Source organism: Myotis myotis, unplaced genomic scaffold (assembly GCF_014108235.1).
Source record: "Myotis myotis isolate mMyoMyo1 unplaced genomic scaffold, mMyoMyo1.p scaffold_m19_p_1, whole genome shotgun sequence".
NCBI classification, from domain to species: domain Eukaryota; kingdom Metazoa; phylum Chordata; class Mammalia; order Chiroptera; family Vespertilionidae; genus Myotis; species Myotis myotis.
The window spans coordinates 220,521,545-220,539,662 of record NW_023416313.1 but is presented as its reverse complement, the minus strand read 5'-3'; the positions used below and the strand labels follow the sequence as shown (position 1 = coordinate 220,539,662).

At 45.8% G+C, this 18,118-nt stretch overlaps 1 protein-coding gene across 3 annotated transcripts; it reads left to right on the top strand.

Annotated features, from left to right (window-relative positions):
- Positions 1-94: 94 nt before the first annotated feature.
- CCNK (cyclin K) lies at positions 95-17,669 on the top strand. 3 transcript variants are annotated; one of them, XM_036317345.1, is made up of 13 exons: positions 2,560-2,990; positions 3,167-3,268; positions 4,423-4,515; positions 5,211-5,459; positions 6,337-6,418; positions 7,838-7,969; positions 9,806-9,911; positions 10,408-10,465; positions 11,208-11,377; positions 11,737-12,011; positions 12,878-12,911; positions 16,093-16,164; positions 16,553-17,669. In XM_036317345.1, the coding sequence occupies exons 4-13, from the start codon at positions 5,263-5,265 to the stop codon at positions 17,173-17,175; spliced, it is 1,749 nt and encodes a 582-aa protein (XP_036173238.1). In that variant the 5' UTR covers positions 2,560-2,990; positions 3,167-3,268; positions 4,423-4,515; positions 5,211-5,262; the 3' UTR covers positions 17,176-17,669. The 3 variants fall into 3 exon arrangements, 2 of the variants coding, with proteins under 2 accessions (XP_036173232.1, XP_036173238.1); XR_004968838.1 differs by lacking the exons at positions 2,560-2,990; positions 3,167-3,268; positions 4,423-4,515 and adding an exon at positions 95-248 and having other exon boundaries at positions 16,553-17,416; positions 17,526-17,669; XM_036317339.1 differs by lacking the exons at positions 2,560-2,990; positions 3,167-3,268; positions 4,423-4,515 and adding an exon at positions 95-248.
- Positions 17,670-18,118: the final 449 nt, after the last annotated feature.

Here is an 18,118-nt window from a genome sequence, read left to right as displayed (position 1 = left end):
TTAGCCCCGGGAGCGGGACCAACGGGAGTGGCCCTCTGACAGGCTCCTCCTCCTGCGGGGAGGGGCCTGAAAATGACTGGCTGTTCTTTCCTCCGTTGAGAGCTCTGCTTTCTTCTGATTGGTTGACAGGTGCCTCCGTGTTTTCCGGCGCCGACGCGGCGCAATGACGTACTCCCCGACATCCTACGTCCAAAATGGCCGCGGTCGGCAAGGAGAGACGTCGCTGAGGGGCTTACCGGAGGCAAGGGGTGAGTAACCGACTGACCGCGGGCAGCACCACCCCCCTCCCGCGTGCCTAAAGGTCTGAGTAGGGCAGGGCCAGCTGCCTCCACCCCCTAGTGGAGTCTATCGTCCCGGATCCCGCCTCCCCTCGCTGCCCCCTATCAGCTCGAAGTTAGCGGGCGATGGCGGGGCTGCGGGACGGAATTCGGGAGAGGGTTTTGAGGCGCAAGAGCGGAGGAGAAAGGCCCTCGCGCGGCCTAGCACAGGGTAGCGGGCCTCGCCCAGAGCGACGGCTAAGGTTTGGGGACTTCGTAGCTGGTGGGGAGAAGGGGCGGGGTCTTAGCACGCGCGCGCTCCCGCAGCCCCGGACTGCCCGCATCTTCCCAGCTCCTTGGGGGTCTCCGTCCCAACTTGGCCCGGCTGAGGCCCGGGCGCCGCTCACACCGGGGTGCTCCGACCCGGGGGTCTGGAGAGGAAGGAGGACCAGGCACTTCCGCGTCCGGAGTCGTTCTCGCGGAGACCTGGTTCTTGCGGACCCTGTCCTGGGCCGGTGCGGTTGGGTCCCGAAGGAGATGTTCTTTGGGGAGTTGAGGCGTCCGTGCAGAGGTCCTCCAGCTGTTCTCACCAGCACAGAGCGCGGCGGTCGGCTGCGCTCCCTAAAATGTGGGTTGCCGGTTCGATGGAGCTTTCGCTCCCTCCACCCGACGTTAGGCGCGGCTTCCACCAGTAAGAGCAGCTCCTTGCGCGTGGCCCTTCTGTGTTTGTAAGGTGAGCCTGCTGGTGTCTGCGTTTCTCCCTCGGACGCGCTCTGGAGAGGGGCCCAGCACAGCGCCCTGCAGTTGCAGGCGCTCGTTAGAGCAGCGGTTCTCAACCTGTGGGTCGCGACCCTTTTGGGGGTCGCCTAAGACCATCGGAAAACACATATATAATTACATATTGTTTTCGTGATTAATCACTATGCTTTCATTATGTTCAATTTGAAACAATGAAAATACGTCCTGCATATCAGATATTTACATTACAATTCATAACAGTAGCAACATTACAGTTGCTACTGTAGCAACTGTAATGAAGTAGCAACGAAAATAATTTTATGGTTGGGGGTCACCACAGCATGAGGAACTGTATTAAAGGGTCGCGGCATGAGGAAGGTTGAGAACCACTGCGTTAGAGGTTTGTGCGAACGGGGTAGAAGGAGAGATCCTCCGGGGCTTGGGGTCCCATCCTGGAACCCTGCGTGGCGTACATAGAGCACGTGCTCTATATTGCAGAATGAAGAGTGAACGGGTGAGTGGTAGACATTTCGGCTAAGATTGTATTATTAGAATTCTTGCCTATTAAGTAATTTTGACTGTAAATTACGTAATTATCCAGGACTCTGTTTTTTGTATTTGTGTGTGTGTGTGTGTGTGTGTGTGTGTGTGTGTGTGTTTCAGAATGACAACCACAGGTATCTAATTTTGGGTGTTATTTTCTTTTGTCTCATTTTGATTATATATATTTTTCAAACATATTAGCTGACTTGTGCATAAGCATGTTCAACGTTTGTTTCATTTTAGAAATGGAGATTGCACCAACAAGCAATAATGAAATGTTATAATTGTTGAGATGCTTACATGTTATTTTATTTTAAGCATATTTTTATTGATTTCAGAGAGGAAGGGAGAGGGAGAGATAGAAACACCAATGATGAGAGAGAAACATCGATTGGCCGCCTCCTGGACGCCCCCGCCCCCCTGAGGATGGAGCCTGCAACCCAGGCATGTGCCCCTGATGGAATCAAACCCAGGACCTTTCAGTCCGCAGGCCCATGCTCCACCCACCCAGCCAAACCACCTAGGGCAAGATGCTTACATTTTAAATGCCACTTTCAAAAAATTGAATATCATAAAGAAAAAAATGGTCATAGTTTTGGCCTACAAAATGAGCTACAGTCGTGCACCCCATAGTGACATTTTGGTCGAAGATGGAACACATATACAGGTGGTCCGTAAGATTGTAAAATTCCCGTTGCTAGTGACCCTGTAGCTGGCATAATGTCATAGTGCAAGTTCAGTGTTGGTAGTGATGCTGGTGTAAACAAATCTGAACTGAAAGTCATATAAAAGTGTAGCATGTACAATTATGTACAGTATGTAATACTTGCTAATGATAATAAATGACTATGTTACTAGTTTATGTATTTACTGTTGTGGAAGCTAAAAGAATTAATACTTTCCCTCCCACCTTCTAAGTTCTTATAGCTGGGCCAAAAATTAAATGAACAGAGACAAATTAACAGGAGAAGGTAAAAATTTTAATACATGCATATGGGGAATTCACTCACATAGGCATGAAAATTCCAGAGATGGGGAGGCAACATTGGGGAAAATGTGGGGACAAGATACTAGATTTCAGAAGTGAGAATGGGCTGAGGAAGAGCAGAACATACATGGCAGGCAGGAAAATCCTTGTGGGTGACTCAAAAACAGTGGGACACGGGGTACCTAGCTTACAGACCCTGCCCAAAGCCTCTTATTTACCATGTTCAGTTCAGATTGGATTAAGGCGACATCCTAATCCTCCTTCCTTCCTGAAGCAGGTTTTTCTGTCTGAGTCTCTTGGGCAGGAGAGGGAGAAGGGACAGAGGTTCTTTCTTGAGTCCTGTTCCTTAATAACCAGCTTAGAACCTATGTCCCAAAGAAGGCAGCTTCAGTGTGACAAAACTGTGGTTTCCTTCACTATACTCTGCTTTTACTCTACGTTAGATGTACTGTTTCTCGTAAAAGGTAATGTATGTTAGGTTACACTGGCAGCAGCCTCATACATCTCGTGTTGACTGTGTCTCTTGATTGAATCATTTTCCTTCAAAGTACAATTAATGATAGAAAACTGGAGTCTTATAAATATCTCAGACCTGTTAGATGGCTCTCAGATGCTACAGTTTTTTAATAATCTATTTAAGAATCTTGTCAGACAGCAAAAAGAGTTTGTGAATACTTGGATGCTCAAACCAGCAGAGCCTCAGGTCACTGAACATCATCTCTTCCTATCCTGGTCAGCACAGGTAAATATGTACACTGGATGAGGTCTAATTAGATGGATTTATATCCATTCAAGTTACCAAACCTAGAGTGTTGGTTCATGAGTTGATGTCAGCCTGAATGAAGAGAGGTCTTTAGAGATAGACTACAGATCTCTGGTCTTGCTCTTTTTCTGATTAGCACTTTTTTATTACCAAATTTGAATATGTGAGGCATGCTTCTCAAATTAATAAATGTACTCAAAACCTGTAGTTAACATGTTAAATGACACAGCAAGTTTTTAAAGGCTAAAATAATAGGCCCAAACTAACAAGATACAGATTTACCAGGAATGATTAAATGTACAGAAACCCAGTTGTCCACGCTGGAGATGAAGAAGGCCTGCCTTGACAAAAATGGTTCTAGGGCATAATGTTATGTTTATAGAGGAAGTTAGTGTCCTTTTGAGGAAAGGCAGTACCTTAGCCTAATGACAAACTGTGGCTCTGCCATTTGCTAGTGGTGTGAATTGGGCAAGTTGCTTCCTGTCTCACTAGCTCCGTTTTCTCAGTGATAAATTGTGAGGATAAGAAACCAACTTGCAGGCATGCTGCAACTCAGTGGCCCCTCATTGGACATGTTGAATATTAGTAACCTCTCATCCCATGTGTATTACTCCAGTCATATAAAGAATATTGTTTTTCATTTTGGATGCTAATATTTTAGGGGGAAATCTTGAAACACTAAAAATTATGTGGAGGAAGTGGGATGCTTGCCCCGGAGAAGAGCGGGAATGTAAAAACCATCTTCACATATTTGAAAGACGGTCAGTAGATAGGGCAAGTTATTTTCAAGGAGCTAAGTGGGAACTCTAGAGTTGTTGAAAGGTAGATTTAATTCACTCCTTATTCTGTGCCATCTGTGTACCAGATCTAGGGGGTGAACAGAACAGATCTCAAAATTAATATAAAATTAATACAAGAATGAATGTTTGCCTAGCTGGTGTGGTTCAGTGGTTGAGCATTGACATATGAACCAGGAGGTCAGGGCACCTGCCCAAATTGTGGGCTCAATCCCCAGTAGGGGGCGTGCAAAAGGCAGCCGGTCAAGTATTTTCTCTCATCATTGATGTTTCTCTCTCCCTCCCCCTTCCTCTCTGAAATCAATAAAAAATATATATATATATTTTTTTTTAAAGAATTAATGTGAATACCAGTTATTGATACTCAGCAATGCTGTAGGCTGCCGGGTAAACTGTTACAGTTCCATTAATGAAAGTGGCCAAATGAAGGTTAGTGACTGACCAAATATTACTGTTTAGAGGGAATTTCTGTACTGTGTGAAAAATCAATTAATGACCTTTACTGCCATTTCCAACTTGTAAGTATCCATAATTCTAAATGTTTAAAACTGAATTTAACTTTTCATCATGTAAAGTGAAATATCAAAGGCACATTCTTGAAAGATGTTGCTAAAATGCCTTGACATGCTGCTTGTTTATGGAGAGATTTTTACTTTGTGGAGCTCATAAATCTCTCCGTCTTTCACAGTAATCATGAACTGCTAATGAGAAAATTTATGACTTTAGGGTCTTGTGAAAAAATAATGGAAGAGTAATAGGGAATGGGGTTATAGAACTGAAGTAAGAACTTTTCAAGGGGGTGGAATATTTAAAGGACTGTTTCCATTCTATCCACGTACATTTATTTTCACTGCATTTCCGTATCCGAGTGGGATTGGTTGCAGGACTTTCTGTGGATACCAAATTCCATGGATGCTCAAGTCCGTTATTATACGGCACAGACAATGTGTACAAATGTTTTAATTGGCTTTGGAGCTCAGCTTGGGGTTTTAACTGCCAATCAGTAATGTTTCTGTGGGAAATTTCGATCCAAAATCAGTACCATCTGTAATTCTAGATTGCTTCAATGATTGGGATTGCTTCACATGGGTATCCCTTTCCAACTTTCCTTCTCTTTCTCATAGGATCCTAACATTTTCAGAGAATCTTTTGAAAAGAACAAGTCTACTTCAATAAATGAAGGAGAATAAAGAAAATTCCAGCCCTTCAGTAACCTCAGCAAACCTGGACCACACAAAACCATGTTGGTACTGGGATAAGAAAGACTTGGCTCATACACCCTCTCAGCTAGAAGGACTTGACCCAGCCACTGAGGCCCGGTACCGCCGAGAGGGGGCTCGGTTCATCTTTGATGTGGGCACACGTTTGGGACTGTATCCTTATCTCTTTGGAATCTGTTTTAGGCTTCCCACTGCCAACACTGAGAATTAAATTAGATACTATTGATAAAACATAGTAATTGCCCTGACCGGTTTGGCTCAGTGGATGGAGCGTCGGCCTGCGGACTGAAGGGTCCCTGGTTCGATTCCGGTCAGGGGCATGTATCTTGGTTGCGGGCACATCCCCAGTGGGAGATGTGCAGGAGGCAGCTGATCGATGTTTCTCTCTCATCGATGTTCCTGACTCTCTATCCCTCTCCCTTCCTCTCTGTAAAAAATCAATAAAATATATTTTAAAAAAACAAAAAAAAAAACATAGTAATAGCTCCCAGTCAGTGTGGCTTAGTTGGTTGAGCACTGTCCCATGCACCAAGAGATCTCTGATTTGATTCCCGGGTTTCGGGCACAGTCGCCAGTAGGGGGCAGGAGGCAGCTGATAATGTTTCTCTCATTGATGTTTCTATCTCTCTCTCCCTCTAATCAATTTTTAAAAAGGAAATCTTACCTTAAATAGACATATAGTAATATCTCTGTACTAAAATCTTTGTTAACTAATGTTATTTCTGATTAGCTTGGCTCTTTGGGGGTTTTCGGTTTCCTATTTTTCATTTAAATGTGTAGACTTAGCCATTGAGCAAGTGGCCACCAGGAGGAAAACAGCCCCAGTGATCACAGTTGAAGGATGGTGAAGCCTGGCCTTGGTCATAGTGTAAACCCGCCTTGCTGGGGTGAATTCTGGTACAGATTCCCATATACCTGCTTTGCTACTGACGGTGTTTACCACTGACTTGCTTGCTGTTGTTTTAGTTTTTCCACATTTAACTAAAAACAATAACAATTTCTTGACTAAAGTCCTTAACCAGAACAACAGACACTATGATACCCTGGCAACTGGAATAATTTATTTTCATCGCTTCTATATGTTTCATTCCTTTAAGCAATTTCCAAGATATGTAAGTATTTACATTTTATTTTAATTCTCTATCACATGTAATTATTTCCACACAGTTCAGTGAACTAATTTAATCTATTTTTATATTTCCAGAAAGTAGTTATTTTTACATAGAACATACTATGTATAAACAAAATCAAGTTTGAACTTTGCGTGTGATTTTTTGTTAGTTTTTCATTTTTTTAATTAACCACATTCTGATCCTTTTATTTAGCCTGATATGGACACAGTCATATTGCACTTTGTGTGCAAGTTTACTTCCCTGTTACCTTTGCCAAGATAAATTTGGGCTTATAATTGAGACCCAAAAAAGGCCAAGAAGGAATAAAAATGTTTCAGGCCATATTGCTCATTCTGCAGTTGTTCCTTAAACATGCACTGTCTTCTGCTCTGTGGGAGACTCAGACAGGGAGCCTGCCTCAGTGCTTTTAGTCCTGAGGTGTGACGTACAAAATATATGGTAGAGGGGAGATCATAGGAGAGGTGCAGAAGGAAGGCTGCAGCTTCAAGGGAGAGATTAATGCATTGGGGAGGGATCAGGGAATATGCTAGGGAGGAGGTGCCAGCAGTAATTAAGCCCTGACCATAAATGTCAGATGGGACAGAGCAGTGATCCCGCAGAAACTAGCGTGGCAAAGACATGGAGGAACCATGTGGTGAGTACCAGCCCAGCTAGGAGGTTCATTGGGCAGGAATGGAATGGGGGCCCTGGGTGGAAAGGTAGACTGGGTCAGACCATTGTGAGCATTGAACTCCAGGCTCGGGCATTAGACTGCAATAGGTAAACTGAAGTGGTCGAAGAGTTTCATAAAGAAGATGACAGAATTAGACTTAACAGGAGGTCAGTCTGTTGGGGTTGTTCCTTTAGCTACGATTTTCCTTAGTTTTGTACACAAGTGCTAGAGGAAGGACACTGTTTCAGTCAGCCTTGTACCCCTGGCACAGAGTCTGACACCTGACGATGAGGATTCTGTGGAGGGTCACACATTCAGGAGAGATGAGAGTAGGCGGAGAAAAACTGGAGAGAGAGCAGTGAGACCACCTCAGTGATGTGGGAACTGGACCAGGTCCAGGCAGCGTGAAGGAAGGAAGGACAGCTGGGCACTGGCACAGACATGGACTCCACCAGACATGCGTTTAGCCGTGTTCTTTTTCTGGAACAAAGATCACAGTGTGAAAAGAAAATTTGTGTCTGTGGGTTTTTTCCCTTCTGGCATCTACTTTGTTTACATAACATGTTCTTTGGAAAATTAAATTTAAAATAATTTATGGGGCCAAATTGGGTGTGTGTGTGAAATTTCCTTTGAGCTCCTTGTGAATAAGAAAGGGGAAGTTAGGAGAGTGAAGGTCAAAAATGTTTGCTTGTGTTTCTGTATGAGCTTTGAGAACAGTATCTCTGGAACTTTTGTCTTCCTTTTAGGTAACAGGAGCTTGTTGTCTCTTTCTGGCTGGGAAAGTAGAAGAAACACCCAAAAAATGTAAAGATATCATCAAAACAGCTCGTAGTTTATTAAATGATGTACAATTTGGCCAGTTTGGAGATGACCCAAAGGTAAGAATCCTAACTGCCTGCCTTTAAATCTTGGTTCCTTGTGGTAGGTAGCATTAAGATGGAAGGTCCTGCCGGGCTGGTGTGGCTCAGTGGTCGACCTATGAACCTATTACGATTCGATTCCAGGTCAGGGCACATGGCCGGGGCGTGGGCTCGATCCCCAGTGAGGCATGTAGAAGGCAGCCGATCAGTGATGCTCAGCATTGATATTTCTCTCTCTCTCTCTCCCACTCCCTTCCTCTGTGAAATCAATAAATATATATATATCCTATATAATAAAATCCTGATATGCAAATAGACCAAACGGTGGAACGGCCGGCAGAACGACAGGTCCCTATGACACACACTGCCCCCCAAGAGGGAGGCGACCGGAGGCAGCAGCAATCGGGGCGGGGACAGCCAGCAAGCGCCCCGCTGGTCATCTCTCACAGAGGGAGGGGACTAGCAGCAGCAATTGGGAGGTGGTGCTGGCCAGCAGGCAGTGCCAGGCCACCAGCCAAAGCGGGTGCCAGCAGGGCCCCCCCCGATCGCCCCACCCACTGGTCGCCCCACAAATTGGCCCTGATTGCTGGCTAGGTCTAGGGATCCTACCCTATATATATATTGGGAACAGTGTCTTAGATTTAAAAATTGAAACCTGGCAAGGCTACTCTAACTAAAAAACAGGATGATTCAGCGATGACATGCATGGACTCTGGCTTGCACATTTTGTGGTCAGCCCTGATTCTGACACTTATAACTGTGACAAAGCCAATTGCTTTTCTCTGCTTCAGTTTTTCCACCCATAAGATGGGGAAATAGTACTACTGCCTCAGAAAGATCGTGTTATGTACTACTTTTTATAATTAGGGCAAAAAAAAAAATCTAGCTGCCCATACAACAGCAAGATGCCTTTCACCTGTATGAAAAGTATGGTCACTGGTGCGTGCAGCGTTCCAGATTGCGAGAGGGCAGGCCGGGCTGAGGGGACCCCCCCCCCACCTTGTGCATGAATTTCATGCACTGGGCCTCTAGTATATATAATAAATATATATATATTTATATATATATATGTATATATATATATACGTATATATATATTTATATATTTTTTTTTTTTGGAAGGATAGAGGTCCTTGCCCTAGTCAGTTTCTCAGTGGTTAGAGCATTGGCCCTTGGACTGAAGGGTCAGTGTTCAATTCTGGTCAAGGACATGTACCTAGGTTGCAGATTTGATCCCCAGCTCTTGTGTGGAGGCAACCAATCAATGTGTGTCTATCTCTTCGCCTCCCTTCCACTCTAAAAATCAATGGAAAAAAATATCCTTGGGTAAGGATAGTGCCAGTGCTCTGCGTACATGTATCTGCATTGCATGTGCTGTGTGTCTTTTGCTTCCCAAGAATGGTGGGAGGAATTGACATTTGCAGCTATTCTCAGACACCCAGAGATTGCTATTGGTTATACCACCCATCCTGTCTTTCCCCCACAACCCCTGCTCATGTCAGGAAATGGTGTTAAAATAATTACATACATGACTTAGTTATGTTCTAAAAACACCACTTTCAGCCCCGCTGGCATGGCTCAGTGGTTGAGAATCGACCTATGAATCAGGATGTCACGGTTTGATTCCTGGTCAGGATACATGCCCAGGTTGCAGGCTCAATCCTTAGTGGGGGATGTGCAGGAAGCAGCTAATCAATGATTCTCATCACTGATGTTTCTATCACTTTCTCCCTCTCCCTTTGAAATCAATAAAAATATATTTAAAAAATAATAAATAGAAAAGTTCACTTTTTAAATACTGATTTAGACCTGTGTCTAAAACTACAGCCCCGACACTTATTATTTTATTTTTAGGAAGAAGTAATGGTTCTGGAGAGAATCTTACTACAGACCATAAAGTTTGATTTACAGGTAGAGCATCCATACCAGTTCCTACTCAAATATGCAAAACAACTCAAAGGTAAGAAAAAGTTATTAAAAGAACTTTTTTATTCTGAAACCACGTCTTCATCATCGTTTGATGACACTGCGATTATGCTTAAAAGAGGAAAGCAGAAAATTCGGTGTGTGAAGTACCTGGGCTATAGCTTGCCTAGACAGTTCAATATTGTGGCTGTTAGTACTGTTTCCTTTTGTGTATAAACAGATTCTGTTATCCAGTTGCCAAGTGGTATGAGACAGGAAAATGAGTCAGAACTTTTTAAATAACCTAATAAATTCGGCCATGGAGCCAGGCTTCCCATAAACGGTGGCTCTCAGCATAGGGCATGTGGAGAGAACAGAGGTGGGGCTTGGACCCACTCGTTTGTCCTTGTCTCCCATGCGGAAGCTCTTCGCTGTGTATTGGAATGATGCTGAGGGTACCTGGGCTTTATATGAGTACTTGTTGCTTCTTGTGCTGCTGCTTTATTTTCTTTTCCTACTAATTTACCTTTCCCCCCTCCCCCCATTTCTAGGTGATAAAAACAAAATTCAAAAGTTGGTTCAAATGGCATGGACATTTGTAAATGACAGGTACATATACTCAAATGTTGATTTAATTACAGTTTTTTAACAAACTATAGAAATGATTCCTGAAAGTATAGTCTCTAATTATAGTGTTTTTAAATACCCAGGGACTTCATATGTCACTTTACCCAAACCCCTACTTTATATCAAGGAAACTGACTTGACCCAGCTTGAGGAGCCAGTGAAGGGCAGAGCTGGGGCCAAAGTCCAGGTCTCCTGTTCCCAGCAGAGGCAATACCCTGCCATGTCATGGTGATGCAGGATCCTAAAATCTTATCTCCAGTTTGAAACATAAATTTAAAACAATACCCCGGAGAGTTTGGACAACTAAGTACTGAGAACCCATTTGATTCTGCAAAAACACAAACACCATATGGTGTCATGGTTTTAGGTCCTTGATGTTCTAGAGCCCAGGGATCTAATGGGGAACAAAGTGCCTGTGAGTGGAGTTGTCGCTGTTGGGAGAAACAGTTTGAAGAACATAAATCATTTTCACTTATATTTCATGGCATGGCAATTTTTTAATGGGCTGGGATTCTGATTCTTTAAGGAACATTTTTTAAGTAACTGTGGGTAAAATAACTTATTTTTATACTTTTAGAGGACTCTGTATAATACTTTATTTGATGGTGTTTAGAGAAGGATAAGCAAATTGCCATTTAGATGCAGCATCTGACTTTCATGCATTGAGTTAATCACAAATGTTTGTTCATCCAAGTGAAGTCACCTCTTTTTCCTGTTGAACTAGTCTCTGCACGACCTTGTCACTGCAGTGGGAACCAGAGATCATAGCAGTGGCAGTGATGTATCTCGCGGGACGTTTGTGCAAATTTGAAATACAAGAATGGACCTCCAAACCCATGTATCGGAGATGGTGGGAGCAGTTTGTGCAAGATGTCCCTGTAGATGTTCTGGAAGGTACTGGGCATGCCAATCATTCTGTGAGGGTGTTCCATGTTGGGATGGTGCTGCCCTGAGAACGTGATTCCTGAACAGATTTCCCGATCGGTCTGCATAAACTTTTCTTCAGAAGCATATCTGTGATTAACATTTCAAATGTAATATCCACTCTTTCCAAGCAAATCGTTTTGGTGACCTGAAAATACCCACCAGTGCTGTGCACAGCAGAGGCAGGGTGAATTCCAAATAGGATTTTGACATGTTGGTCCTTGTATGAGAATCGTGGCTCAAAGGGAAATGGGCTGGCTTATTTTTCTAGGTAAAATTTTATTTCAAATATCCATCTGTGGTAAATGTAATTGTCACCTATCATTTAGATATCTGCCACCAAATCCTGGACCTTTACTCACAAGGAAAACAACAGATGCCTCATCACACGCCTCATCAGCTGCATCAGCCCCCATCGCTCAACCCTACACCACAAGTGCCACCAGTGCCACCGTCACAGTCGGCTCCAGGCCCTGAACCACCGCAGCCCCCACAGAAGGACCCGCAGCCATCAACCCAGCCGCCACCACCGCCACAGCAAGTCCAGCAGCCCAAGAAACCGTCCCCACAGCCTAGTCCCCCCCGCCAGGTGAAGCGAGCCACGGTGAGTGGCCAGATTGGCACTGGGCATGGCCAGCTTTCCCGGTGGCAGTGCCCCACCTGAGCACATTCCTATTTCTAAGGGATTTCACGGAACACTAAAAACCGCTATCAGACTGCATGTCTATGGGGAGCATGAAAACTTCTGTGGTCAGAGGAGAGGCTCTGTCCTCCCCAAGCTGCTGCTGCCTGTGTCACCTCCGACAGGGCCCTGAAACCTGCCAGAGTGTCGTTTCCGCCTCTGTACCCTGCTGGAATGGGTGTAACCAGGTCCCTCTGACCCTGTAGTGTTTGTATTGATTTTTTACAGAGAGGAAGGGAGAGGAATAGAGAGTCAGAAACATCGATGAGAGAAACATCGATCAGCTGCCTCCTGCACATCTCCCACTGGGGATGTGCCCACAACCCAGGCACATGCCCCTGACTGGAATCGAACCTGGGACCCTTCAGTCTGCAGGCCGACGCTCTATCCACTGAGCCAAACCGGTCAGGGCTGTAGTGTTTGTATCTTTAAGTGACAGTATTGGTAGAAATTTCTCCCAATGGTGGCAGCCCAGCATTTGCTGTTACTCAGTCCTTAGAAGAAGCCATGCAGGATATATAAGTATCAGCCAACTCTGCTGATCAAACAGGGCAGTGTGCTAGGGGCCTGAGACTCAGTGTTCAGAACTGAGACAAGGGAGTATTTCCGGACAGGGAAAGGGGAAGGAAGCAGAATGGTGCTCTGCAGGTGGCAGGTTTGCCCTGCAAGTTAAGCCAACATGGTTTTGTGTGAGGCCACATTCTGTCGCTGTGATTTTGTACCTGGTTCATCTGTTTTTCTCACTCTTCCTGGGTCTGGGTTAACGGTTGTGTTTTCTTTTGCAACAGGTTGTTTCTCCCAAAGAAGAGAACAAAGCAGCAGGTAATTTCCAGTTCTGTTTTTTAGTTTTATATGTCTGCTTATCAAAACTTTAAATTCTTAGTCAACATGGTTTCTTTTCTGATTAGATTGGCCTTAAAATTTAAAGACCCCATCACAAACTTGACCCACTCTGCCAGAAAACACATTGTCTTCTGCTTATCCCAACTCTATTTGTAGATTATATTTTGATGAAAGGTATCAATAACAATGTACTGAGTCGCATATATAAAATGTCATCATGAATGTAGGAGACCGGTTGCCACAATATATATTGTTAGAGATTAGTGGAGTGTGACACAGTAAAAACATGAAAAAAGTGAAGTGCCCTGGGTGTCCCCGTCCTGAACTCTGAGTGGCAGGATGGTGTGGAGAAAGGACTGCGTGGTGGGCAGGGTGTTGCCCAGAGAACCAACCACACGGCCAGCCCTGCTGCTGATGGCACCAGGCCTCTGTCAGACGCCTTTATATGGACACTGGAGGCCCAATGCACGAAATTCGTTCAAGGGGCTCAGCCCCGCCGCTGCCTCAACCTCCTCTGCCATGGCGGCTGCCTCTGCCTCAGTCCCCACCTCCCTCCCCTTCCCCCCTCCCCCCCTCCCACTGCTGCAGTTCATCCAGATGGTTATCCGGAAGGACGCCTGGCCTAATTAGCATATTATGCTTTTATTATTATAGATATGTAGTAGAGCCCAGAGTTGGTTAATTTGTTTCTGTGTTGGAAGCAAATAAAGAGTGAGCAAAATCTGAAAGATTACAGAAGAGAAAGTGAGAAGCATTTTGTGTGTCATTGGCCCTGTTGTGCTGAGCTCTTTGAAGCACAGTGTCCACTTGTCTCTGTTTCTCTGTTGCTTAGTTCCATGGTAGGACCTCAGGGAATTATCTATGGTACTGTTGTCGAGATCTTCAAGTTAGAGTAAAGCTACGAGTTTTGCAGTATCTTTGGGGGAATGATGAGTTCAGTACAGGTAAATTTTTTTTAGTTCTGAATGAGCAAAAAGTGTGAGACACCAAAAAGCAGTTATATACCGTCATCCTGAGCTGATTGCAGCATCTGTTGGAGAGGTAGAGACAGCCAGTGGTGACCTTGGAGAAGAACTAGAGCTGAGAGCGGAGAGCCTGTAGGTCGAAGGAGGCAGGTGAGCAAAGGAATTGGAAGTAAATGGAGAGAGGAGTTTCCTGGAACAGGAAGAGCTGAAAGGGCATCACTTCTGAGAGGACTGAAATGTGGTTGGAGTGGGTGACAGCACCTACCCACTTGGAGGGACCGATTTTGCATAGGCAGTGGCAGCCATGGGAGGTTGGTTAGCAGGAGCATGGCAAAGCCTGAGTTCATTTTAGAAAGTTTCCTGGCAGTAGTAATAGCACCGATGGTTGGGAATGGGAAGGACTTTGCCAGCATCTGGGTGAGACCTGGTGAGAGAAGAGTCAGAATGATGGCCAGAGGCCCAGGAAGGGAGGGTCAGACAGCCTGGAGGTGAGATCTGACTGAGCAGAACAGTACGTGCAAGTAGCTACAGAGGACTGACAGTGTGGCCCACTCCAATGGCCTGGTACCCTCAGTGCAAGTATACACCAGATTTCTGAGAGTTAGTAAGAAAAAGGAATGTAACTCTGGCCAGTGGCTCAATTGGTTGGGGCATCGTCCCGTACACCAAATGGCTACGGGTTCAGTTCCCAGGTAGGGCACATACCAGTATCTAGGTTTCTGGTTCAATCCCCAGTTGGGGCATATACAGGAGCCAACCAATCAATGTTTCTCACATCCATGTTTTTTTCTCTTCTCCCCCCCCCCCCCCAAAAAAAAGAATGCAGAGAATCTTATTAGTCAATTGTATGTTGCTTATACATTGAAATGATCAATTTTTTAATATATCAAGTTAAATATTAAAATTAATTTTAACTGTTCTGAACATGGCTGCTAGAAAACTAAAAATTACATGGGTGGCTCTTTTGATATTTCTGTTGGACAGCTTTAGCTTGGCTGGCGGTGGGGAGGAGGTTGGAGGGAGAGCTTAGGTGAGAGGGATACCCGTCAGGAGATGGAGGAACAGGCTGCCTGCGAGGTGCTGGCTGCTGGATCTAGGGATGGGACTTGAAAGTCAGGTCCCCGGTTTTGGAGGTGAGATAGAAGCTAGAGACGTCGATTCATCCCCCTGATGATAAAGGGAGAGATCTCCCCACACCTTGACTCCAGCCTAAGTCTGAGAGAGGAAACCAAGAAAGTGATCAGCAGTACCGGGGCAGAGTCAGATCAGTGATGTGCACGCCGGATGAAGTGAGTTTCGGAAAGGGCCAAAACATACAAACAAAAAGATGGCGTTCTTTTTCCATCCTGTGTGCGCACCTCTACCTTTCTAAACAGAAGCGATTGGACTTGCTGTAGCCTTATCTGTGCGATTCAGTGTCCTCACTGGGGATGCGGGTCACATGCAGGTGTTCGACCCTGAAGGGTGGGCTGTGTCCTCTGCCCCAAGTGGCCCCAACTTCTTGGCTTAAGCAAGTGCACTTAAGGTCGCTCTCCTCCAGTTCTCCAGTGGTGACTTCTAAGGAGATGCCAAATGGAGCAAATATTTGTGAGAGAAAATAAACTGGAAATGCAACTAAACAAGAGTTAAAAGGTAGTGGTTTCCTGTGAGCATTTGGGGTCTTTCTGTGTGTTCTGTGTGTTAGCAAGTCACACCGGTCACAGAAGTGGTTTTGTGCTGCTCTCAAGTTGTTGGAAGGGCTTGCTTTGTGGAAAAGGGGATAGTGGGTTAGTTTCCTTTTTAGAGGGGAGGTAGGAGATCAGAGTTGTATTTGTTTTTTTTCTTTTAAAAGGATTAGTACATGATGATTCATTTTATTATTTTATTTTAGATTTTTTTCTTGATTTTTAGAGAGAGGAAGGGAGAAAGAAACATTGATTGGCTGCCTCCTGCACTCCCCCTACCAGGAATCGAGCCTGCAACCTGGTCATGTGCCCTGGCTGGGAATTGAACTGTGGCCTCTCAATTCATGGGACAACGCTCAACCAATGATCCAGGGCATGCTGATATAGCTGAGGCCTTCCTCAAGTACCCTTAAAACGTTCTTATCTGCTCTTTTTCCCCAAAGAAATTCCTGAACAGTCCGTTTTATTTTTACTATAATATGTTTATTACATGAAGAGATATGAGTGCTTTTTTAATCTTTTTCTTCGTAGAACCACCACCACCTAAAATTCCCAAAATAGAGACCACTCACCCTCCATTGCCTCCGGCCCACCCACCACCAGGTCAGTGTCTGCTGAGAGCCGTGGGGTGCCAGCTTTTCTCTCTACATTTTTGAAGGGCAGACTTGGGAGGTCTAAGGGAAAGTTTATAGAAGGGAGACTTTGCAGCCAAAATGTTAAAACAGTAACGACCAAGGATCTTTCAGAAAACTTTTACACAGATGTTTTGAGGATGTTGTAAATTCTAAGTATATTTGGTCACATCCAGAAATGCAGAACTACCCAGGAAAAGTGAGTTTAGAATCAATTTTAGGAAAACAGCCCTGCCAGTGTGTGAACATTGCCCACATCTGGGCAGGTTGCTGTAGATCTCAAACAGACTCTGGTGCTGTGATGGAGTGGGGGTAGGGTCTGTGGAGCTGCTGGGCACTGACTCGTCTCTCCACTGCAGACCGGAAGCCTCCCCTCGCGGCTGCCTTAGGCGAGGCTGAGCCACCAGGCCCTGTGGATGCCAGTGACCTCCCCAAAGTCCAGATTCCTCCTCCGGCCCACCCGGCCCCTGTGCACCAGCCACCACCGCTGCCACACAGGCCACCGCCACCGCCACCCTCCAGCTACATAACCGGGATGTCCACCACCAGCTCCTACATGTCTGGAGAGGGTTACCAGAGCCTGCAGTCCATGATGAAGACCGAGGGCCCCTCCTACAGCGCCCTGCCCCCTGCCTACGGGCCTCCAGCCCACCTGCCCTACCACCATGTCTACCCACCCAACCCACCCCCACCACCGGTGCCCCCTCCCCCAGCCTCCTTCCCTCCACCTGCCATCCCACCCCCAACTCCCGGGTACCCTCCACCTCCACCCACCTACAACCCCAACTTCCCGCCCCCACCCCCACGCTTGCCCCCCACCCATGCCGTTCCACCTCACCCTCCTCCAGGCCTGGGCCTGCCTCCAGCTAGCTACCCACCTCCATCTGTCCCCCCTGGAGGACAGCCACCTGTGCCCCCACCCATCCCCCCACCGGGCATGCCTCCAGTCGGGGGCCTGGGGCGCGCAGCCTGGATGAGATAACCTGATGCCTTTTTTTCCCCTTTGTTTTTTTAACAAGTTTTTCTAGTTACCTTGAAGGGTAGTTGAAGTGAGGAAGCAGCAGGGTACCTGTATAATGCTGGGCAGTTGCAGTATGGGAAGACATGGACCAGGCCCGGGAGATGGATCAGATGGTCCTCCAGGCCCGGAGTGGGGACAGCCCCGGCAGTGCCCAGGCCGCCCGGCTGTGCTGGTGTCGGCTGAGGGCCGCGTCCTGCACTGGGTGACTATACTAGTGAAAATGTTAACCAGCCATATTGGCTCAATAAATAGCTTCCGTAAGGAGTGAATTTCCTTCTAGAAATCAGTGCCTATTTTTCCTGGATACGCAGTTTTAAACAGTCCAGTTCCATCTGAAGTCAAGCTGTCGTCATCACTTCCATTCCGTGTTCTCTTCCATGACACCCAGTCGCTCAGAAGAAGCTTTTTGATTTAGAGATATTTACATCTTTGTATTAAAGTTATTTTGAAGGGGTTGCCTGGTTGGATGGCTTTTTTCTCTTTCCTCTGGGAAGAAGGGGAGGAATGTACTTGGGAAGTAATGTATGTATACATTGATCTGCAAGTTCCTGTACATAGATATTTTTTAAGTGTGAATGTAACAACATACTGTGACTTCCATCTTGGTTACACAGGAGACTCCTTCAGTCAGTTATCCAAATAAAAGCAGTTCTGAAACTCTGTTACTGACAGAGCTTGGGGCCTGCAGTAGGCCCCGGGTGTGATCGCCCTCTGGACCCCAGAGGGCCTCGCTGCCCACTAAGCCTCACCCACATCTCCTGGCAGCACCCTCACGGGCCAGCCTCTGAGGTTCCTAGGTTAGGTGAGGGTTTGAATTTGAAATCCTTTCCATTTCTGGCTTAAGGAGTAGGCAGAGGCCCCTTGAGTAGCAGTTAGTGGCCCAAATGGGGCTGCTGTGTGCTGG

What these genes read in the sequence shown, in the direction of transcription:
- CCNK (XM_036317339.1), top strand. Translation starts at nt 5,263, where the DNA reads ATGAAGGAGAATAAAGAAAATTCCAGCCCTTCAGTAACCTCAGCAAAC. An exon ending in TTAAGCAATTTCCAAGATAT is followed by an intron (nt 6,419 to 7,837) that starts GTAAGTATTTAC and finishes TCTTCCTTTTAG; the next exon opens with GTAACAGGAGCTTGTTGTCT. An exon ending in AGAAGAGAACAAAGCAGCAG is followed by an intron (nt 12,912 to 16,092) that starts GTAATTTCCAGT and finishes TTTTCTTCGTAG; the next exon opens with AACCACCACCACCTAAAATT.